General features: G+C 42.7%; 3 protein-coding genes across 4 annotated transcripts; 2 read left to right on the forward strand and 1 right to left on the reverse strand.

The window, feature by feature from the left end:
- Positions 1-707: 707 nt before the first annotated feature.
- Positions 708-4,413, forward strand: ap1m2 (adaptor related protein complex 1 subunit mu 2). Its single transcript, XM_056751365.1, has 12 exons — positions 708-905; positions 1,352-1,508; positions 1,733-1,800; positions 2,180-2,310; positions 2,406-2,553; positions 2,632-2,758; positions 2,861-3,003; positions 3,260-3,331; positions 3,412-3,570; positions 3,785-3,910; positions 3,997-4,072; positions 4,164-4,413. The coding sequence occupies exons 1-12, from the start codon at positions 864-866 to the stop codon at positions 4,187-4,189; spliced, it is 1,275 nt and encodes a 424-aa protein (XP_056607343.1). The 5' UTR covers positions 708-863; the 3' UTR covers positions 4,190-4,413.
- A 295-nt stretch (positions 4,414-4,708) lies between these two features.
- Positions 4,709-6,895, forward strand: cdkn2d (cyclin-dependent kinase inhibitor 2D (p19, inhibits CDK4)). Its single transcript, XM_056751371.1, has 3 exons — positions 4,709-4,860; positions 4,971-5,114; positions 5,968-6,895. The coding sequence occupies exons 2-3, from the start codon at positions 4,974-4,976 to the stop codon at positions 6,316-6,318; spliced, it is 492 nt and encodes a 163-aa protein (XP_056607349.1). The 5' UTR covers positions 4,709-4,860; positions 4,971-4,973; the 3' UTR covers positions 6,319-6,895.
- Positions 6,896-9,047: 2,152 nt separating this feature from the next.
- si:zfos-323e3.4 (volume-regulated anion channel subunit LRRC8C) lies at positions 9,048-13,622 on the reverse strand. 2 transcript variants are annotated; one of them, XM_056751359.1, is made up of 3 exons: positions 13,166-13,622; positions 12,616-12,764; positions 9,048-11,622 (listed from the first exon to the last, which is right to left on the reverse strand). In XM_056751359.1, exons 2-3 carry the CDS (start codon positions 12,754-12,756, stop codon positions 9,355-9,357), a joined length of 2,409 nt encoding a protein of 802 aa, XP_056607337.1. In that variant the 5' UTR covers positions 12,757-12,764; positions 13,166-13,622; the 3' UTR covers positions 9,048-9,354. The 2 variants fall into 2 exon arrangements, with proteins under 2 accessions (XP_056607337.1, XP_056607336.1); XM_056751358.1 differs by having other exon boundaries at positions 13,091-13,622.
- Positions 13,623-13,728: the final 106 nt, after the last annotated feature.

Genomic DNA, 13,728 nt, shown 5'->3' on the forward strand with positions numbered 1-13,728 from the left:
GGGCTTAATCAAAACAAACCAACTTCAGTTTGATATTAATTAGAAAAAAATAAAAACGGAATGAATGAGCCAAGAAGAATGTTTAGAAAAAAAATCTGGAGCCGACTTGAATATCGCATTCATTTTGTGATTGGCTGTTATGTGGTGTGGGGGGCAGGGTGGGCAAAGCCCACCGTGGAGCCATCATCAGTGACACAGGAGGAGGGTGTGGTCTGTGTGTCGTCATGACTGTGAGATATTTCTGGGTGTTTTGTCAATAAGATTTCACTGTAGGCTCATTAAATGTTTAGTGAATGTTTGTGGTTGCTATTGGACACTGTCACCGAAAGAAGATGTTCTGCTCTCGTTATTGAATCCCATCAGATCAGATTACCCCCCCCTGGCCATTTGAACATAACCAACATTATGAACGTGTTTTCTTTACAGACATTTTCTTATCAAAGCAATAAAAAATACATTACGTGCAAATATAAAAACAAAGTTAATCGTGCAGGGTTAATCTAAAGATTGATATTTGATGTTTATCCACATTTGCAATTCTACAATATGGTTTAGGATTCAATGTCTGCATTTCTTTCTTTCCGCTCATGCTTCACTAACTAATGTGTAGACTGCGCGTGCTTTGTTCTCTGCTGCCCTCTCGCGCTGCTCACCTGCAGAAAGTCACGTGATCTCTGTCAATGGTTCACCTGGCGCTCAGTGACGTCATCGCGCAGCGTGCAGGAAACGGAACTGTGGAGTCCGCGATGAGTTTATTTCTCGGTTAATCAACTGCTTCAAACTATTAGGTCCGTTTAAATAAGCACTTTACCGCTTTTAAACACTTTTTATCCAAGAGATTCTCATAGACATTACAGTACAACATGTCTGCGTCAGCTGTGTTCGTGCTGGATCTCAAAGGAAAGGTAAAAATGAGTCAATGTTGTTTTTCACTTTAACGATAAATTCACTAATACGGTTTCTGTCTAATCCAAAACTACTAGAGCAGTGTCATTTGCTTTTTATTTGTAACAGATCGTGACGTCATCGTTCGATCGTATTAGTGCTTTCGAAACAACGATCGTGGCGTAATGACGTCAGAGATGTGACCTCATTCTCAGTCTTTGCTGTTCATGTTCAGGGGCCAGTTGCATAACCATAGCAGCTAAATGAAGATTGTGTCTTAACGACTAGTCTCACTGACCAGCAATTAGCTAGGACTTAGATTTCAATTATTTATGTCACTGACTCGGAGACGTTAAGGCCAGTCTTGAAGAAAGAATAGATGACTAACTTGCAGTTCATGCAGCCGGCCCCAGATGAACCGATGAAAAGTCTTGTGTTCGTGTCTTATTCTCTGTAAATCCGTCAGGTGCTGATTTGCCGCAACTACAAAGGTGATGTGGACATGTCGGAGATTGACCACTTTTTCACCCTCATAATGCAACAGGAAGAGGAGGGGCTTACCTGCCCTGTTATGTCACGTGGCAACGTCCACTTCCTGTGGATCAAGCATAACAATCTGTACCGTATCCTTAACGACACAGAGTCTGCCAATGAATGTTTGCTTTAGCAGCCGTTGTGATGTACTGATGGCAGTCGTGTCATTTTAACAGAGAATACGTGTGTTCTGTACAAATACTGCATAATAAATCCTGTAGACTGTTGAAATATGTTGAAATCTGAATTATACTGATACTATAGACTGATCTGAGACATGTGAGGTGAACGTTAAACTTAACTCAAGCATCAGTGGTGGCCATCACAAACAAGAACTCTAACGCTTCTCTGGTTTACGCCTTCCTGTACAAACTTGTAGAGGTGAGTTGACTGAGGTCGCCACTGAAATCTGTTGGGTTAGGAATGCAAAGTACGCCAGCTTCACTTCATTTTCAAGCTGACACACTGATGACAGGCAATGAGGACGAGGGGCAAATCAAGAAGGAAACTATGACATCACGTCATACTATGTACAATGCACAAGCTAGTGCTTTGAAGTGTGTGTGTGTGTGTGTACCTGCGGTATGGAGACGTTTTTCTGTCCCCATGAGGAAACAAGCTTATAAATCATACAGAAAGAACTTTTTTGTGAGGTTTAGGGGTAAAGAATATGGTATACAGTTTGTATTTTATAAAAACCATTGTGTCTATGGAATGTCCCCATAAAATTTGGAAACCCAACGTGTTTGTGCATGTTTAGGTCTTCACTGAGTATTTTAAGGAGTTGGAGGAGGAGAGTATTCAGGATAATTTTGTTGTGGTGTACGAGCTGCTGGATGAACTCATGGACTTTGGATTCCCGCAGACGACGGACAGCAAGATTCTTCAGGAGTAAGACCTCGTGTTTTTCTCCTTCATGTTTACCAAAGCTCTCCCTCGCCTCTGATGATGATGATGATGGAGGTGATGTTTTGTGTTGTTGTCAGATACATCACACAGGAGGGCAATAAGCTTGAGGTGGCCAAGACCAAAGTACCCACCACGGTGACCAACGCCGTGTCCTGGAGGTCCGAGGGCGTCAAATACAAGAAGAATGAAGTCTTTATAGACGTCATTGAGTCCATTAATGTTCTGGTGAGTGTGAGACACATGAGCGTTGTGTGTCTCCTGTAGCTCATGCGTGTGTAAGTGTGTGTTTGTGTGTGTGTGCAGGTGAACGCTAACGGCAGTGTGATGAGCAGTGATATCGTGGGCAGTGTCAAACTGAAGACGATGTTGTCAGGAATGCCTGAGCTCAGGTTGGGTCTCAACGACCGCGCGCTCTTCGCTCTCACCGGCCGTAAGAATCCACTCCTTCACACAGTATAAACTCTTTTATCTCATGGCTTTTGTAGCGATCAGATGTTATGTGATGTGCTTTGTGTTCTTCGGTGTGTCACAGGAGACAAAGGGAAAAGTGTCACCATGGAGGACGTGAAGTTTCATCAGTGCGTCCGTCTGTCCCGCTTCGAGAGCGACAGAACCATTTCCTTCATTCCACCTGACGGAGAATCGGAGCTCATGTCTTACCGTATCAACACACATGTAAGCCCATCATCACTTTAAACATTTATCGGATGTTTTCTCATAAAGAAAGATTAAATGCGGTAGAATGGAGAAAAAATTTCTCCTAAACCGGCCACTACATACACGACAAAGAAATGTACCTGAAAATGTCATGAATTGTGTTTAGAGAGATTTGCTGATGTTAGGTCACAGGTGCTGGATGAGTTCAGTGAGACACTTTATACATCATTATTTCAGACTGAACAGATGACATCAGTTGTGTGTTTGTGTGCAGGTAAAGCCGCTCATCTGGATTGAGTCTGTCATAGAGAAGTTCTCACACAGTCGGGTGGAGATCATGGTGAAGGTTTGTAAAAACACTGTCATCGCGGACTTTAGTTCAGTTTGTGTAGATTGATCTTTAATGTTTGAAACTCTCTGTTTTAGGCTAAAGGCCAGTTTAAAAAACAATCTGTAGCAAATAATGTTGAGGTTTGTGTTCCGGTGCCAAGTGATGCAGATTCTCCCAAGTTCAAAACCAGCACGGGCCACGCCAAATACGTTCCTGAGAAGAACCTCGTGGTGTGGAGCATCAAATCCTTCCCGGTGAGCAACACAATATGTGTGTCAGATGATTTTGAAGTGATTTCAGACAGAATGCAGAACGATATCTTACAGCTTTCTCAAGAGTCCATTGACGCAAAGCAACTGTAAAAACCACTGTCATGAAGTAAATGTAAACATATAGTAATAATAACAAGACACGTGTTTGTAAAGTACTGTACATTGCACTGTTACATGTATGTGTCTTCATGTGCAGGGTGGTAAGGAGTTTCTGATGCGAGCCCATTTCGGCCTGCCGAGTGTAGAGAATGCTGAAGCAGAAGGAAAGCCTCCAATCACCGTCAAATTTGAGATCCCATATTTCACAGTGTCAGGCATACAGGTGTGTGAGAGCGCATGTGCATTTTGTGTTTCACTGCCAGAGTTCTCGATCAGATAACGACAGATTGTATATTTCTCCCGTGAAAGGTTCGATACATGAAGATTATTGAGAAGAGCGGTTATCAGGCACTGCCGTGGGTTCGCTATATCACACAGAGTGGAGGTGAGCAGACATGTTAAAACCATCAAACCTGTCATGATGTCTGCTTTACTTATGTATGACAACATGTTATTATTTGATTTTCTCTTTTCAGATTATCAGCTGAGGACAAACATCTGATGTGAGATCAGTGCTTTGGTGTTCACACCATTATGGGAAGGAGATTTTTTTGTTTTTAAGAAATATGTGCTAGTAATATAATTTATTCTGCATGTCAACAGCGTTTCCTTTATTTTTGCTGTATAAATATTGTTGCTTGATGCTAAATGAAATCATTTCAGGCCCAATGAGTTTTCTCATTTCTGTATTCCTTAACATTTCAATAAACGACACGTATTTGTGTATTTTGTCCCTGACGTTATTGTGATATATATATACACTTGATGGTGTGTAACTGGGGTTTGTTGTGTAGTGTCGCGCGGAATCACCCGCTCTTTTAGTCTGTGGACACAGAAGCTGAATGAACTCAACAGTTTACAAATAAACCTGCTCAAATCGCCCGCCTTCTGTGCTCTGCGTTCTCATTGGTCAGTGGTAGCAGTTACTACGGCGACACTGTAGCAACCCCTATCAGCACTCCGCCCTTTTAGCCAATTATGGCAGCCGTGCGGGCGTGTGTGAGCTGTGATTGGTGGACAGTCGCTCGTCATGCAACGCAGTTGTCGATCAAGCGCGCAATGCGAAGGCGCTCACGGAACGTATGTGAACACATGATTGTTTTGACGTGTTTTTATAAAACAGATAAACAACCAACGGTCACTTCTCCGTAAATAACGACTGAGAGACACGCGGTAAGTACACGACTGCCTCTAAATGGGTCTTAAGGTTGTTATTTGTATGAAATCAGATAATGTTCCGCAATAAATGTAACGTTAACACCCGCGATCGATGGGTGTTTCAGGTGATGGTTCTGGACGGGTTCGGTTGCGGGAAGAGTCTGAGCGCGGCGGCAGCCCGGGGGAATGTGGTGGCGGTCCGGCGGATTTTGCAGGATCACCGGGTCGAACCGGACACCCTGAACGAGTTTGGGAAAACAGCACTGCAGGTAAAAATGTGTAACTTTGACTTTGCTGTGTTTCGCTTTCACTAATAACGTTACCGGCTTGAGTTGAGGGAACGGACCGGTTCTGTGTGAGGGCTACCTGTGGTCCTGGTAAACCCTAGTGTCTGGTCCCCATAAAGATACTAAAACCAGTAATGTTTTAGCTTGTGGCAACATTTTTGGTCCTCATGAGCCAAAAGCTTCTAAGATAAAGTAAAAGTTTTGTGTAATGCGGGTTACAGGATACAACATACATTTTGTACAGTATAGAAATGTCTACTGAAAGTCCCCATAAAACAGAGAAACACAAAGTGTGTGTGTGTGTGCGCACACTCCCATGGCCTTAGCTTCCTTGTTAAAGCACCTGACTTGTCAGAACACTGTGTCAGTTTGGGTTAGTACGCATGTCATTGCGGTCGGTTAGGTTGTTCCATCACAGTGAGGCATCAAATCACTTACAAAAACTTTCTCATTGGGTTCCTCTCTGGTGGAATGATCTGTCAGCTTCCACCTGAACTGCAGCGTATTTCACAACTTAAAAAAAACAGCTCAAAACACACCTGTTCTGGATCTATTTGACTAACCAATAACTGACAGTCTTGTGTCTGAAAAAAGTATATATATATATATATCTTGATGTTGATTCTCTCCTTTGCATACTGCAGCTTTAATCCTCTAGTAGCATGGCCTTGTAAACTAACGCTACTGTTTAACGTGTTGACAAAATGTTTATATGCTCTCCTTCTTGTAAGTGGCTTTGGATAAAAGTGTCTGCCAAATGAATAAATGTAAACGTAATTCTTAGCACTCACATACACACAAACAGTCAGAATTGGTGTTATTTGGTGTCTGGCAGGTAATGATGATGGGCTGCACCAGTGTGGCACGCGTGCTACTGGAACGCGGCGCTGATCCAAACGTGCAAGATCGCTGTGGGGTGACTCCCGCTCACGATGCTGCCCGCACAGGTTTCTTGGATACGCTACGAGCTCTTGTGGAGCACGGCGCCTCCGTCAACATCCCCGACCACAGCGGATCCATTCCCGTGCACATCGCCATCCGTGAGGGCCACTGGAATGTGGTGGAGTACCTGGCGCCCCTATCAAACCTGAGTCATCGGGACAGCCGAGGGGCTAATGCACTGGACGTGGCCCGCGCCGCACGCGCTCCAGAGATGGTGGAGTTTTTAGAGCCTATGATGAATTAACGGACTCTAAATGGTTCAGGGAGCCCTCAAGGCTCAGGCATAGATTTGTTTGTTACATATGTTTAATAGTTGTTTGCTTGAATATAACATTAGCTAGAATATGTAGCAACAGTTTGCACAGAGCAAATCCCTGCACTGGATCGTCATGTTGGGCTTTGCCAGGCACAAATGTAAATAGCTCTTTTTAGTATTTAAAACACATTTCTGTGCAGAAACTTTAACTGTTATCTTTTTATATCAAATGAAATGATTTGTGGCCAACCTTTGGGCGTCATGCACTGATAAACATGTATAATACTTGCTGTGTGTGTGTGTGTGTTTGGAGTAATGTGGTGTGCTTGTTTGAAGTGTTTTGTTGTTGATTAACATCTGTAAATAACATTTTATGAATTTTATTTGGCTTATTTATTTAAGTGTGTATAGAAACATATGTTTACTGTGGAATTTCACATTTTATTTATTATAGTGTTTAATGAACTACGGAATTGTTAGATGTTTTATCTGTAATGTCATGTTCCCAGCAGATGGCTCCCTCGTGAAGAACATGAGAGAAATAAACATCATCTTGTGAAAAAAAAGCTGTTTGGTCATTTGGCACATTTTTATTTTAGATTAAGTTTGTTAATACAGACACAACTTAGATGTGTTTGAATGCACACTGGAGACATTCTGTTGTTAGTGTAAACAATGCATTTATCATTCATTAACAGTACATGCTGAATTATTTGTGTGTTTCAGTAAATAACTGTGTTTGGTATAGTGCGTATGTGCTCAAGGTGACCCTGAACAAACACAGGAATGTGAGTGACTGTACAAGGCAACATTGTGCTATAACAGAGCTTCGCTTTGAGCAGGAACTCTGTTTTCTGGGGCTTTGGTATAGAGGCACAATGCTTGTTTTGTTTATTCAGACTCGCTGCCAAAATCTCAAGATACCGTAACATCCAGCAGTGATTCAAGATCTCACCGTATCTGTCGTGTTATATTGAGGCCTTCAGAACATTTCAACCATGAGTGCGTGTTTAGCCTTTAACCAGATGAAAGCTGAATCACAACAGACCTGTCACACATATCACAGCAGTCTCCATACTGACATACAGACATAAACACTTGTCATTGAATTGAACCTGAACCCTTTTATGCACCTGCTCACATCATCAATGAAAGGAACTCTTTAGTTCTGGTGGGTTTGTGTGCTGTAGTTGATCTGGTGATAAATACATATTGAATCTCAGATTGCAGCAGCACAAGAACTGCAGAAATGTTCAACACATGAAGATGTTCAGTTACCGAACGTAGATTAATGAATCTCTCTAAAAATTAAATCTGACAACATTTGTCCCTCGCAATTACACACCGTTTACTCGATGACACGGTTTCAAGAGTTTATTGTCATGATGCAAGCACAAAGAACGTGTACTCTATTATACTGTACTCTTTATATAGTAAGAAAGAACAACAAACACGAATAAAGTCAGGTGATGTGCAGATATTTCAGTATACACAACAGCTGACCTGCAGAGGGAGACAGCGTGACTTTATCTCCACAAACACCTGTGGAAATTTCCACCTGCTGATCCACGTCAGAGTCCCTCCCCTCAGTGAAGATCATCAGAACCTTTACTGCTTTCAACAACAAACTGTTACAAAATATGTTCAAACACAGACACCACGAGAAGATAAATCTCGTGTTGAAACGAGAGGAATCTGTAACTCAACGTGACCTGATGTCTTCAGTAAAAACACCTTTCTTATTAGAGACTGTTATTATACACTAAAGTCATAATAACAGTATGAAACACTTTATTCACCATTACATCTTAATCACGATGAACAGTTTTAAAGTTTTTCGGTTTCATGTCGAACAGTGTCTTCTTCATTTGTACTCTGTATATATATATATATATAATTATATTTGCATTGCTCGCTGCTTCTCATTACTCATAACTTCACAATTTTCACACATTTGTATTCTCTTGTTATGTGGTGACGTGTGGAATACCGTTTCCGGGTGCAATCCTTATGTAGCACATTCATACAGCTTAAACTGTTTATGAGCACTGTTTACTCAAATTGCATATTTAAGCGAAATGAATGAACTCAAACGTATACACAACAGTCCCAGGCTCACGGAATATCGGACATCAATGTTTGAATCAGTGATGTATATTAAATCCCTGCTGGCCATGGGGGATTTCGTTATGAAGATAAAGGTTAGGATCGCGGTTTACCGTCTGTTTTACAGCTCGCCATAAGCGTATTTGAGCATTTTTTGTTGTGTGACTTTAGCAGCATCTTATTGAGGGTTTGGACCCGGAAACAGTATATGACCTTCAATATATGGTGCTGCGTGACGTCAGGTTCATCAAGCCCAAGTGCAATTCTGGTTAGATGACAGCTGCATTTCATTGGACCTGTAATCTGCACAAGGACAATATCTATAATAAAAGTAAGATTTATATTGAGCTATTAATTAACAAGGGTTGTTCTGCTGAATTTGTGACTGTAAAATGTTTAGTTTTTTGCACATTTTCATTGATGTACAGCAATAAATACATATCAGAACACTCAGCAGTTGTTTTGTTTTGGTTTCACACTGTCGAGACAAATCAAGTCAGTTTTATTGAAATATCACTGTCCTTTCCAACATCCAAGAACTATGGTGTGCAAAAATTAACTTTTACACAAGACGTTCAAAAACACTGTTTTTATTGTGCATTCAAGTTAATATCGATGAAACTCCAGTTGGGTTCTTTTGATTAAGTGATAATATAAAATACAACTAACCAACACAATAAACACATGAAGGGAAGATTCTGAGTGCCAATTCTTTTCTGACATCGATCTGGTCAATCCAGTCAGCCCAGTAAAACTTCAGTACACCCACTCTTTTATGATTTACACACGGTAATGAAGTTGACTGGCATGTACATCAGTCGCTCATCTAGAGAAGCTTTGAGTTATTTCTTAGACATCCATTTATAAATAAGCGTTTTTCATTTGTCTAACTTTAGGTGCGACGCACAAGAATTGAGATTATGGACTTTTCATTTTGTCTTTCACATCGGGAGGCAGCAGGTCGATCAGACTGTCCTCCACAATCAGAGCAGTGAGTTTCAGTGAGACACAGTCAGCGATCTCAGCAGGCAAAGACTCCATCCTGTTGCCCTTCAGCTCCAACCTCACCAGCTGAGCGAGATTCCCCACCCGCGGAGACAGGACAGAGATGCTGTTATTCCCCAGCGCTAGAACCTTCAGCCTCTTACAGGAGAAGAGCTCATCCGGGAGAAACTCGAGGGAGTTAAAGGCGATGGACAGATGCTGCAGAGACTGCAGGACGCTGATCTCCGACGGCAGGGACGTCAGCTGGTTGTGTGAGAGGTCCAGATGTCGGAGTCTGGTGCAATAGCAGAGGCGAGGGGGAAGTCGGCGGATCTTATTCCAGCTGAAATCCAGCATCTCCAGCGTGACTAGTTTGCTGATGTGCTCGGGGATGTAAGAAATGTGGTTGTGCCAGAGTCTGAGAGCGGTCAGACGGCGACAGTGCTGCAGACTCAGGATTTCCTCTACTGTGGCAAGGCTGTTTTCTCTAAGGTCCAGTTCTTGGAGGTGAGCAAGGCTGAACACTGCGCTGGGGATTCGCTCCAGCATACAGTTGGTCAGCTCCAGATCAGCGAGGTTAACCAACTTCTTTAGACTACTGACAACCTGAAGCTTGGTTCCCTCATTCCTGACACACAGCCGCAAAAGCTGGCTAGAAACATCTACCACACTGGGAGGAATCTTGCTCAGACGACTACGGAACGTCAGCGCGCGGAGATTTTTGAGCTCGCGCAAAGTGTCCAACGTTGGAGCGCGAGAGAGCTCGCTGTTTAAGGGGCCACTCAAGTGAAGCTCTTCCAGGTTCTGTAGAGTGTACATCCACAAAGGCACTTGGTCTTGACTATCAAAGGTTAGGCGCAGCACTTTCAGGTTCTCGCGCAGGTGGTTGAGGGCGGCTGGCTGGAGTTTTGTGGCGGTGTGGATACACGACAGCTCCTGTAGGCCTGTAAGCTGTGTCACGTTGTCTGGGATGGTGACGTTGCCAATCAGCTCCAGTGTAAGCGCTTCTACTTCCGCAAGTTCAAAGACGGTGTCTGGTAATCCAGGCAGCATAAACACGTGGAGTTCCAATCGCTCGCTTGCGTTACGTGACAAACGAGTGCGGAGTTTCTCCGTCGTCCACTCGTGGTTCAGGTTTACCTGCCTCAGCCGGCTCTCGCTCACCTCAGAGAGGAAGGCTGAGAAGCGTTTGGAGTAAAGGGCATCATACTGATCGCTGAGGTGAAGAAGAAACGCAAAATCGTTTTTAACATCTGGGATGTCATTGATTCCCGACTCCAAGCGAACCGCCTCGAACGAGTATTCTTTCAATGGCCGATGAAACAGCCAATAAAGCGAGTAGATACACAATGTTCCATACACCCCCACGAGGCATATATAGGTGTACGCTAACTTAGAGAACAGATGTGCTTTATTGTAGATGCAGCAGAAAGACTGGAAGCCCGTCAGATCCCGAGGAACCGAGCAGATCACAATGACCTGGATGTTGGAAACCAGCATCACACTATAAACAATGATGAGAACAAATTTGAAGACTTTCAGCACGGTCTGTAGCACGTACATGACGTAAAGAAGATCCGCCTCCTCCACGTGCGTTCGAAACTTCTTAACCTTTTCGAACAGGGCCTTGGCCTGCTCGCCCTCCTTTTTATCCAACATTGACCCGGCCGGCTTCAGTTCGGCTGTTTTCTGATCTGACTTGACAGAAGATTGGATCAGAGCAACCGCATCGTCGTCTGCCGCACATTTGGTCATGGTGTTCTTTCTCCACGTCACTATTCTCTCTTCCTGTCTTTCTTCAGAGACTTCACTGATGGCCCTCGTGGTCCACGGCGAGTCGAAGCATTTGCCCAGTATGTTTACGAACAGCTCAATCTTGGATGATGTCCCTGGGAACTTGAACCAGAAACTGCTGGCCACCATGAAGATCACGCTGTGGATCACCACCAGGTAAGGGAAGTACTTGCCATACCAGTGAACGAAACGCTCGTAACAGAAGTGATTGACGAACTCGTACTGATGGATGTCCAGGCCGTTCTTTCTGCCGAACACCTCAAGGACGTTTGGGCTCAGAGTTTGGGTGATGGTGAAATCCCACACACTCTCATTGTCCTTTTGCTCTCGTAGGTTACTGCAGTCCATGTCTCCTCTGGAAAGATCTGTGACTCGGTCAGGCAGGCAGGAAATCTTTTCCTGTGTCAGCTGAGGAGATATGAACATCGAGTTTCATCACTGGACATTATAACAACAACTCCTAAACATCTGCATGTGTCTGATAGCGACAGATTGGTGCACAAGGACTCTACAGAAGCCTATTGAAAACAACACAGATGAGCTTGTCCATGTCAACAAGATTTTAAAGATAGATTCAAGATTTTATTTGTCACATACACAGTTATTTAGAGGATATACAACCAGCAGTGAAATGTAGGTGAGGTCAGCTACAAATACAGTGGCGTTATTGTAAAAAAATGCAAACACAAAAGAAGAACATAAAAGTATAAAGATAAAGGTACTGTATATATAGTCTATGATAGAAGTCAACTATAAATATTTGCAAGATTATGTGCAAACAGATAGTTACTCAAGGTGGTGGATTAGTAGCAGCAAAACAGATCAGTCAGTGCTGTGTGCAAGCAGAAATGTCCCTATATTGGATGTTGAATGTTCTTAAGAGAGCAACGAGTGAGGTCAAAGGATGTTAGGACACTGAGTTTAGGAGCAAGAAATAAATCTGCTCATAAATCTCTGTTTTGGCCATCAGGCTACAGAAGCGCTTACCAGATGGCAGCGGGGTAAAAAGACAGTTACCAGGGTGGTTGATGTGATATAATATGCACACACACTTAGATAAACCTATAAAATGCTGAAACTAAAGCAGTACAATGAGTTACTAATATTCTCATGAACTCAAAAGTAGAACAATGTTGTAAAGCTCAAAACAACATGAAAAATCTTCATTTTTTATCCACTTTATTGTCTCCAAACGCTATGCACATTTTGTATGGAAATATAGCTGGATTTTCTGCATCTATGGTTTAAAATATAAAACATGTCCCCAGAGTCCCCCAGTGAATCTCGGCCATATTCACCAGTGATTTTATGGAACTACAATCAGAAAGCCTGGTTCACCTGAGAAAACAAATGACAGGTGAAGGGAACTTATGTCTATTTGAGTCAGGCCGGATGATGTACCTGAACGGTACAGCCTAACACTCCGATCATGAGCATCGCGATGGCCAAATACTCAGACAGGACGTCCCACCAGGGCTTCAGGACTCTGAACTGTGGGTTCTGATCTGATGTGATGCTGCGGAACTCATTCACAGGAATCATCTTCACTCCTGATCCACACAGAAATAAAAGACGAGTTGTTGAAGGAATCAATGAAACACTGGAGCAGTGAGACAGACACTAAAGCAATTAAATCAAGTCGCACATCAATGTGAGCACTTTAATGGTCTTACTAATAATCACTTTCTAATAGTTTTAATATAATAGCTAAAGCCTGCTAAAAATGTATACAAAAAATGAAAGGATAGTCAGTGTTCGCGTTCAGTTCTTATAACGCTTCTTGTAAATGTATATTCACTGACACAACTGATATTTATACCCGAAACTGAACATGTGACACAATGAGGAGGATTCCGTTTGACGAGCTCAAATTTACCTGAAGAGACAATAATCCGTGTTGAGTAGTCCTGTCAGAAGTCATATAGAGATTAAAATGAAATGATATACGCACGTGCGCTGGCGGGTCGATGAGCGTCAGTTCTGTTGATTTGACGTCTTTAACACACACGTGTCAATGTGAATGAAGAGTTTGTCCTCACCTGAGTGAATATAATTCAGTGTTTCTGCTGAACTTTAACTTCAGACTGTGAGGGCGGCCGAACAAGCGCCTCCCATAGTACAACTTTCAGCATGAGAACAAAATGAGTCAGACATGAGACAGTCTGTCAACAGCAAACATTAAACTGTAGCCGCCACATAAACATCATTAACCAACCCGACAACAAATTCATATTCGACGTTGATTTTCCACATTTAAAGTCTGATGTGAAATGTGCAGCGCGCGCGCGAAAACTGCTCGTTAAGAACGAATACAGTGTGTGTGTGTGTGTGTGTGTGTGTACACGCATGGTTACGATGAAGTGGTTTTACTATGAAGCTTTATAAACTTGTTGTAAAGAGGAACTGCTGCGCAATGAACACTTTGTCAATATAAATACGTGTATAAATCAGTAATAATAAGTCAGTATAAACGTCACAAATTGTTTGTGAAGTTTGGATTTGGCGCCACCGCGC

The sequence above is a fragment of the Triplophysa dalaica genome, chromosome 6 (assembly GCF_015846415.1).
Source record: "Triplophysa dalaica isolate WHDGS20190420 chromosome 6, ASM1584641v1, whole genome shotgun sequence".
Classification (NCBI taxonomy): domain Eukaryota; kingdom Metazoa; phylum Chordata; class Actinopteri; order Cypriniformes; family Nemacheilidae; genus Triplophysa; species Triplophysa dalaica.